The 10282-nt window shown below is 37.0% G+C and overlaps 1 protein-coding gene across 3 annotated transcripts; it reads right to left on the bottom strand.

Moving 5' to 3' along the window:
- Positions 1–3697: 3697 nt before the first annotated feature.
- Positions 3698–9870, bottom strand: LOC129000887 (uncharacterized). 3 transcript variants are annotated; one of them, XM_054427959.1, is made up of 5 exons: positions 9846–9870; positions 7086–7313; positions 5190–5321; positions 4305–4767; positions 3698–4241 (listed from the first exon to the last, which is right to left on the bottom strand). In XM_054427959.1, exons 1-5 carry the CDS (start codon positions 9849–9851, stop codon positions 4051–4053), a joined length of 1020 nt encoding a protein of 339 aa, XP_054283934.1. In that variant the 5' UTR covers positions 9852–9870; the 3' UTR covers positions 3698–4050. The 3 variants fall into 3 exon arrangements, with proteins under 3 accessions (XP_054283934.1, XP_054283935.1, XP_054283933.1); XM_054427960.1 differs by having other exon boundaries at positions 3698–4244; positions 4308–4767; XM_054427958.1 differs by having other exon boundaries at positions 3698–4767.
- Between the last annotated feature and the right edge of the window lie 412 nt (positions 9871–10282).

The following is a 10282-nucleotide window of genomic DNA, read 5'->3' as shown; positions in this document are numbered from 1 at the left end:
TTTACTATCAATGATGTATATTGTAAGTTAGATATTGTCGCTGGATTAGATTAAAGACTATTAAGTGCATTAAGAACCGATAACAAGAGAAATATAAGTTTTTAACACCTTTTAATTCGTAAATGGCCATAATACTGGTTCTGATTCTTTAACAGACATAATTCAAAAGATCAATATTCAATGATAGCTGGATCTGGTTTCAAACATGGAAAAAACTGGTTGAGATTTATTATTCCAATCCTAACTCTAGTCTTCAACAGAAAGTCTATTGAAACATATTTGTTTTGACGCTATAAAATAGTATATAAACTGATATTATCGAGCAATACAATAAATGTACAAACGCAAACGTTGTGTGGCCCCCGTCACAACACAACAAAGATACAGACAAGTGGGCAAGAGTACACACATCTTGTACAAACATCTTCTGTAATAACAGCATTGACGGCCAAATTGAATGATGGATGGGAACATGTCGACATGGACGTGTCACGGAACAACCGGTGTGGCAAGTCGAAGATACGATAATCGACATATCGATAAAGGTCGAGGTCGAAATAAACCTACCGATTAACAAATTGTGTGTACATTGTCGCTGAAGGTACGGATTTGATTTTATGATAGAGTGAGTGTCTAAAATAAGTACAAAATAAGTTTCGTCCGCATAATAGTGTTTTTCATAATTAGCAATTATTATTTTCGTTACTATCATTAGTTTTCGACTGCGATGAACACATAGGTGTTTATTATGACCTCAATATTAGGTCAGGCTAAAGTAAAACGAATCAAGATGATCCGTGCAGCTTTTTTTACTGCCTAGGATCAGATTATTATATTGCAAGGAAAATGCATCAAAAACTTTGTGATCGAGGAGAGTTGATCCCATTTTTAGAATGTTTCTCAGGACTTATCGGCAACCCTCTGATGTCTTCTCAAGCACAGCACAGTGTAATTTACGTTTACAATCAGTTATCTTTATTTTCATACATTGTACATTATGTTTTATAGTATTAACTCACTATACCCTTATCAATCATAGAGATAGGGACGCCAGCAAGATGCGTATTTTAACACAAACGAAGGATGAGTGGAGAATGGAGTGAGATGATCTGTGTATCTTTTTTTATAGGATAAGCTGTTATATTATCCAGGATCATATATTTAAAGCCCAATGATTATAAATAGCTGGGTCCAGTTTCGAACCATCAAAAAGCTACTGTCCAAAACTGTACCAAAACTTACTATACAAACTTGCTTCAAAGGAACATCAAACTAAGCATAAACTAGTCAGAACTTTGATTCCATGTAGACATATTTTGCTATAAAAACTTGTTACTGATTCACTTCATCCCGCATCATCAACTGCGCACCTCAGTGCAGAATTGCGCCAATGTGAGCGCTTTATTCGGCGTTGCAGTTCCGCTCACTTAGCGCCTAGTGGTCCGGACACTCTGGACTTGAACTTCTTTTTATAAACCACTTAAGATTTGGTGCTCGCCAACTGCTTTCTCTCTGCGGCAGCTGTTCAGTAAGGAGAGTCCGGATATCATTGTTATCCCATCTTCCGACCGGGGTCTTCAACTGGTTGGGATAGGTAATGGCTTTCACGTTAGATCCAAGGGGGGCTGAGGTATGATATGTTTCTGTCTGGCAGATAGTGATAATGGACCAATTAGGTAATTCATATCTCTACGGCCCAAACATTCACAAATTGTTTTCTGTAGCGTAACTTAGGCAACGAGTTGGAAGTGGATTCAATGAGCCATGACGTTAACTTGGTTCAAAATTGGTTTAAAGCCGGGTGTCAAAGTTCAGAGGGACAGCGTTAAACAATTGAACACCAAGGAGAGTGAAACTATCATTTTAAACCAGCCTACAATACGAAATATTCACGTTTATTTAGCAACTGAAATAAAGAAATGATTATGTTGCGAGAGTAGTGATGATAAAAATGTATAAGGACATTCTATAGTGCCATATACATGGATGTAGTCACTGTAGAATATAGCACAGCAAGGTCATTGAAAATGTCTACAGCTATCTCTCCAGCCTGTATACATTAAAGATTGATTTAATTTAAAGAACCATGGTAAAACCATATTTGTGTGAAGAGAAGATTACTTGCTTTGTAGGCACTAAATAACACATGAAGTGTAAACGAATACTTTATACGAGTATAATCCGTTGAATGCATCTTGTCACTATAACTGGTCCTCATTTGAAACGTGAGATGCAACCAAAAAGGTGAGATCACCTTCTGCAATACAAAAATTTAATGGGAAATCCTTTTATCTGTATGCAACGCCAAATAACCTGTCGTGCAAATGACGTACCAAAGTAGCAGATAGCACGGAGTGTAGGACTAGGAGTTCAAGGTTTACAATGAAAGGTGCTAATTGTTATTCATGTGGCATTTCTCGGAGAATGTTCATGAGTAAGGCCGTGACTATGGTGTAACAGTGTTGTGAGCTTCATCTCATATTAACACGGCCACTGTGGGCTCTGACTAAACAATCACTTGGAATGCGACATTTTATAGGTCATTTAACGTTGTGTTGATACAAATGTATTGTACTGTCCACAACAAGTATCAGGTCCATTAGAACGAGGATGCGCTATCTACCACTGAACTTGTTAATGTACGTGTGAAGCAAAAAGGTCTTTGTGCTCTAAGGAGTCCCTGGGTCTATTAAAGATTTCCGGTGGCTTGATCATCACACTTTTGATCTTCCAGCTGTTAGCTGCTACATAAATACATTTCAATAACAAAGTATCAAAATTATTTGCAGGTATGAGTGTTATCATCGTCAGCTCGTTTTAAAATCATTAGTGTGATCAGCGTAAACATAACCACTATAAATACGCTAACAAGTGCCAGAGTCAGCAACATTGTGAGTTTACATTATAAGTCATTGACATTAGTGTCTGCTCAAGTGCCAGCAACTTAAGTTGCAGTATAGGCCTACTATCGTATAAAAATAAACGCTAGATTTTATATTATAGACTGTAAATACTGTACGAACTTGAAACTGTGATGTACTTGTTTTTATATATGAAAAAATTATTTTCGTTACATACAGGTAAGGAGTATTACTACTGCTACTATACTAGGTTTAAGTCTACTAAACGTTCAACAACTTTCATTCTTTGAACTTCAACACTTGGGATTTCCTAGCTATAGCAAGCAACATGATATAATTTATCATCAAAATTTAAATCTGTGTCCACCATATTTGCATGTTACTAGTTACCAAAAAACTATCAGTTACAGTTGCAGGCTATCTTAAAGGGATCGTTATTTGGAATTGGAGGCTATACTATACTTAAGAGACTTCCTTTTTGAGTTTGTCACGAGTCTCGTTCCCAGCCTTCGTCTTATACAATAAAAATTATAAGGAGCCCCATTAACCTCGATGACTAAATTATCCCACAGCTTTCAATGCCTGTAATTTCGTCCGAACGTTGAACGATAACTATGCTAATTTCTTGATAACCCGAATTGGATATTAAAATTAGCGTTTTCAGATGCTTAACTGGTTTGTATGTTTGCAATCATGTAATGTGACAAAAACTTAGCATTTACCTTAACAGACAATAACATATAATATTTATTATTTTAATACGTTATATAGGCTAATTAACGTTTATTAACCTCACACTCCGGTTCAAACATTTGGAAAAATCAAACTATTGAAACAATTAGGTTATTACTTTTTATTATGGTTTATAATATTTAAACTAAACTCTACAGAACTGCAATAAATACAAAGCTCATGAACAATAAATCTAATGGTTTCTACCCTCCAATGATCATTTACCATACTAAAAATATAATGGGTAATAATCTTACCACATTCCATAAGTAAGTATATCTACTGCTATTTGGCTTGAGTCTATAACTAAAGCTACTTTAAGCATACTGAGTTTCATCAACTATTTCGTGATCGTGATCTAAGAATTTACTTGAAATGATGGCCTCTACCACTATAGCCTTGACTATTGGAACTATTTACATTTACAAGGTAACTCGTTGTATCACCAGCTGCAGCATCATTTACCAGGAGGTAGGTATGAGTTGGTAGGACTTCCTCCAGATGGGCCATTGGATGGGTAGCCGTTGAATCCGCCGCTGCCGCCTCCACTGCCGCCTCCAAAACCACCACCTCCATTTCCTCTGTTGCCACCTCCTGATGGTCCGGATGGATAACCTCCGCCTCCGCCACTACCACCTCTGCCATTACCTCCTCCAAATCCAGATCCTCCGGAAGGACCTCCAGATGGATATCCACCGCTACCACCACTACCACCTCCAAATCCAGATCCACCGGATGGACCTCCTGATGGATATCCTCCTCCACCACCTCCACCGTTGCCACCTCCAAATCCAGATCCACCGGAAGGACCTCCAGATGGATATCCGCCGCTTCCACCATTCCCGCCTCCGAATCCTGATCCACTGGATGGACCTCCTGATGGATATCCTCCTCCACCACCTCCACCGTTGCCACCTCCAAATCCAGATCCACCGGAAGGACCTCCAGATGGATATCCGCCGCTTCCACCACTACCGCCTCCGAATCCAGATCCACCGGATGGACCTCCTGATGGATATCCTCCTCCACCACCTCCACCGCTGCCGCCTCCAAATCCAGATCCTCCGGAAGGACCAGATGGATATCCGCCTCCGGCACCACCTTGGTTGGCTTCTCCTTCGTACTTAACGTCGGCGTTGTATCCACTGGCGTCGTCTGCTGTGTAGGATACCACCTGAAAAAAGTGAAACGAATATGAGTAGGTCAATGTTGAAACTCTATGGAGTGTAAGATATGTTTCATGTATTACAAATTAAATTCAAACTTTCTTCTTATTGGATATACTGTAGTACGTTTTTTTCTCGTTTATGTGTAAAGTCTTGAGAGTAAGAGGGCTCTAAACAAAAATAGTATATGCTGTGACTAGAACTATAGCTGATACTGTTAATCATTTAATAAGTTACACCATTTAAAATCCAACCGCTAGAAAATAAGATCTGCAATACTTGTTAAATAGAAACATAAAAAACTTCTCTCAACTCGAGAGTTCAGTTTTTCTACTCCCACCCCCTAAGTTCCAACCAAGGACTCTACACCTGCTCCTACCAAGTTCTACCATTGCTTCTTCTACTTCCCCAGTCCCTATCATCTACCCACCTGTCGTCTCCCGTCGGGCAGCAAGACCTTGTACTCGCCAGTCACCCTCTGTCCGTCACTCTCCGCGCGGTGGCTGAACTCTGTACCACTCTGGGGGTCGTTCACCTCGTAGGAGAAGCTGAACGGCTCCGGCTGGACAGTGCACATAGAGAGGGTGTGAATAGTTAAATAACAGGGTTAGTAAGATGGATCTTAAAAATAATGTTCAGCTAAGATTGAAAGACAGCGTTAAATACAATATTTTAAAAATCAAATACGTTTAGTTTCAGTATTCGAAAAAGGTTCACAGGTAAAATACCTTCCAACAACAACGATAATTAACTATTACAGGATTATAGTCTGAATTTGCATTTCCTATAGTATGAACATGTAAAATGTTTCTTATATGCAGCAGATGAAATTTTTATACTGTACAGTAGCTTGTTTTGGATGTACAGGTAAAGGTATGTTGAGGTTGAGATTAGGTATGGCAAAAGTCAATACTGCTATATTACACCGAAACATATTTACTAAGGAAAATGTGATTTGTTAATTTTAGTAAAATAATATTGGTCTTTAGTTGTAAGCACAATATTTTTGTGAATTTCCTCTATAGGAAAGAAGCTATTACCGTAGGTGGCATAGTGCTGGGACCAATTTACCTTTTCATATTATGGCCCCAGGGACCTACTAGCCTATACAGGGTGATTGATATAAGTGTGCCAGCCGTTTTATTCGAAAACCATAAGAGATATCAAAAAAAGCTAAATGGTAAGTACCTTGGAATTTTTATTTAAAAAATTTTAGTAAAGTCAAAAAATGATTTTAGCCGCCATTTTTCCAATATGGCCGCCAACTTTGATTTTTCTTATGGAACACCCTGTATTTTATGATATATTCTGGTAGAAACTGTAATTTTAAGACGATTTTATTCTTGTAATTTTTTTCATAAACCTAACCGTTTCAAAGATAATAATGGTTTAAGTTGTGAAATTTGGAATGGTTTTCGAATAAAACAGCTGGCATGCTTGCTTAGGCCTTTATCGAAACTCTTTTTCATGCAGAAATTTCAAAACTTTAACCATTATTATCTTTGAAACGGTTAGATTTATAAAAAAAATTATATGAATAAAATCGTCCTAAAATTACATTTTCTACAAGAATACATTATAAAACACAGGATGTTCCATAAGAAAAATCAAAGTTGGCGGCCATATTGGAAAAATGGCGGCTAAAATTTTTTTTTTACTTGACTACAATTTTTTTAAATAAAAAATCCAAGGCACTTACCATTTAACTTTTTTTGATACCTCTTATCGTTTTCGAATAAAACGGCTGGCACACTTATATCAATCACCCTGTATAATTATTCAAGTCTGTGCAATGTGCATTCCATGCAATAAATAATTTCTCTGTTATATCTCTTTTTTGCCCTTCCTAACCAATTTTTACAATTGAGGTTTCATTGTGTAGGATCTTTAGATTCTGTATTACTTTACTTTATCTAAATATTTTTATTTGCCTAATACCTAACTGAAACAAACATAATATTTAAAAGGTAAAAGTTTATTGAATTTGTCCCTGCAAACAAGAGTTAAAGAACGCTATTTTGATTATGGGTCTCATTGTTTGCTTTATAACATTCTTAAACGAGAATTGCAATTTAACAGCTCGTTAACTTCAGTTGAATTTTCAACTACAGACACACTGTAAACAAGAGAAAAGACCTTTTTTGAAAAGGGAATTTAAATATGCCACTTTATTTCATATTTGTAATCTGATTGAGGTAGCTAGGTGTGACCACATACCTTATGCAGGGGAACTCTTCTGGTTTATTTACACAATCCTTAGTAAATATCTGTTCTACATTATGAATACAAAATGTATATTAAATTGGAAAATAAAAACCAATCTTACCTTAGCATCTCCATCGCCGCCTCCGTATCCACCGCCTCCACCTCCACCTGCATTTCCGCCATCACCAAACCCACCGCCGCCGGGAGGTCTGCCGTCACCGTAGCCGCCTCCACCGCCGCCCCCACCGCCGCCCCCGGGCGTGTACCCTGGGGGACCGTACGATGGAGCTGGTGGCTCGCCATGGGACTGTAGCGCCAGCAGACACAACGTCAGCAGCCCGCAGTGGATCTGTGTAAATCAAGAGTATAGTTAGAATTGAAGGCGCTTAAGAAATTGCAGTAAGCCAGTTTGCAAAGTTTGATTAAAATTTTCCTAAAACTTTTTAAGTCAGCGTTAGGGTTATCTTTGAAATATTAAATTTTAAAATTATATTCCTTTAAAAATATTTGTTTCGTCTACTACCATTGCCTTTTGGGTGCTAAAGTAAAAATCTCACCTTTTACGTGTTTTGTACATTTCCAAACAAAGAGCTTAATGTATATTTTTACAAATTCTACATACGCCTTTAGTTAGGATTTAAATTTTTTTAGAATACACCACAAATACTGATGGTTTTAAACCTTGTATTTTCTTCTTAAATTATGACATTAAACACTGCAACTACTAAAATACATTACTAAACGTTTGAGTGCCCTCATAATATTTGCGAAATATTTACTTTTTTTATTTAATTAAATTTGTAGTAGACCCTAACTTGTTACATTTTGATAAATTTAGTTTGTTTACTTTGTGCACAGTTGCATGAGTTAAACCAAAGAGAGTATTTAAAATCTAAGTTATAAGCAGTTTACTTTTGTGTTAAAAAAACAACCGCTTCTTGTTTCTTTGATCAGTAGTTTGTAAATGAAATGCCTTAAACTATGAAACTGGTAACTTTCCATATCGAATGATCCAGATTTTTTTCAGTTTTAGAACCAAAATGAACGTACTAGATTTTAATTAAGTCACCAACGGAGTATGCACGTGTAAAATATACTGATCCATGCAGAATTAATACGCCTACATTATAAACAGAAGTTTTTACATCTAACAAAAACTAAGAGCTATATAAGAATGCCAAATAGTAGCACAAAGTGTGAGTTCAACGATGTGTTTTTATGGCTACTAACAGCTGACTTTAAAATAGGCTAATTTAATACTGTAACAAATAGTTGCAGTATTTTCATATGTGGATCAGCAAAACTTATTCCTTCTCCCCATCGCAGGAATACCCTCCCACTGTCAACACAACACAGCGACTACAGCCTAGAATCTGATCTGATTCATATAGATCTTAACATCCTATGCTGTTGCTTTATGTGAATGGTTCAGTAAGTACACTTGTATTGGTTTATCCACCTACAATCTAACCAAACAGGAACCGACTATTCCAGTCGACACAGAGCAAGATCTTTTCCCACGATCTTCCTTGCTCTGTGTCACTAGCAATGCATTCAGTCGCTGACAAACCACCCGTGCTATCTTAACCATGTATCATGTAGGTAAGCCTGTGTGGATCTTGCAATTGTTGATGATTTTATATCTGTGAAGAAAGTTTGCCATACGACTAATTGTAACATCTAAAAATACAAGTTTTAGTGGACTTAAAATGTACGTGAAACTTAAGCTCGGGTGAAAAAGAGTCACTTTACGCCCTAGTGATGAAATATACAATTATTTCTTCAAATGGCATTGTTACCCTTAATATGTTTGAATTTTTTTTTTTAAGATTAATCATTAGACTAATATGTGAACTATATTGAGCACTTTGTAAACAACCATTTAATACACTACAAACTCAACCCTGGCCTCAGTGTACTATAGTAGTTCCAAAACGTTATAAATATTATAAAAACCTAGATTATAGAATTAGCTCTAACAAGCCCGCTGTCATCGGCTTGTAAATCAAACAATAAATTATCTTGAGAATTTAAATACCCCCGCCACAGCAAATCTGCAGACTAAGCGAATTTCCATTTGCCGGATTTGATTTTTAATTACATGTATTCAAATAACATAAGGTTTAACGAGTACCTAGGTTTGCTGCCTACAGGGCTAATAAAGTGTGTTTTTTAGTAAAATTGTAATAGCTTACAAGCAAACTACAACAGTCTACTTATTCTCTATAAGAATAACATTGAAATTTTTAATTTAAATAAAAAACTCCACTGTTACAAACGTGTAAACCTACATTAATTCAAACGAGTTGGTGAACCAGCATGGTCGGACCATGGGAACGGGGGTTTAGCCATAAGTAACCAATATGGTCTAGAACAAATTTAGGATATTGAGGGTAAAAAAAGAGAAAACCCAATTTTAAACCCCATAAATCCCGCAAAAACCCCCATTCCCATGGTCCGACCATGCTGGTTCGCCAACTCGTTTGAATTAATGTAGGTTTACACGTTTGTACCAAACTTCATTGAAATCGGATGATTTTTGCTCGAGTTATCGCGCTAACCGACACACACATATATATATATAAATATGAATTTGAACGGATAGTTTTTATTTTGCTTCTAGGGACATCAAAATGAAAAAAGTAAATCGTTCCCCTGTCCAAGTATTACCATGAGACCTACGGTAACTTATTCCCTATATGAGAAGTTCGATCGAAACCACGCCAAAATAAATAAATTCAGAAGGAATCTAAAGACACGCCAAAGGAATAACGCTTACTCCTCCGCCAAAGAGTTTTCTGAGAGATGCAACACCGAAAGCGATTGCCATTGCTGAAGAACTATATAACCTGTATGCAAGTATCTTATCCTTAAACTTTACCTTCATCCTGCACAGACGACTACAGAGGATCAACTACTGTGTTCAGCGCCTCCCATGCTTTTATACACTATATATTGTCGTCGTGACTTGCGGATGTGTGAGAGGAGATCGAGGACAGATCAGGAACATTTCTGGATCAGGATGCACAGGGTGAACTCACGGCGTACCTCAGGGCTCTGCTCTTGGGCCTGTGATATTTGTCTGCATCTTGTTGGTGATCTGTGAAGTTCCCCATTGTTCACACAACGAATTGGTTGCGGACTTGTTTTAGACAAATATAATTTGAGGTGTAGTGATTTGTATCTATTCTCTGTTTTTTACTACTAAATATTATATCTGCGTGATGTACAGCAAAATACAAATGCCATTAGCTATACTTAAATAAAAACGTGCGTCAAAAGGTTCAGAAAATCTGTCATACCAATAATTATGCTAAA

This window comes from Macrosteles quadrilineatus, unplaced genomic scaffold (assembly GCF_028750875.1).
Source record: "Macrosteles quadrilineatus isolate MER2022 unplaced genomic scaffold, UCM_ALF_1.0 Scaffold_8__2_contigs__length_117827958, whole genome shotgun sequence".
In the NCBI taxonomy this organism is placed as follows: domain Eukaryota; kingdom Metazoa; phylum Arthropoda; class Insecta; order Hemiptera; family Cicadellidae; genus Macrosteles; species Macrosteles quadrilineatus.
This window is presented reverse-complemented; position numbering and strand designations above follow the sequence as displayed.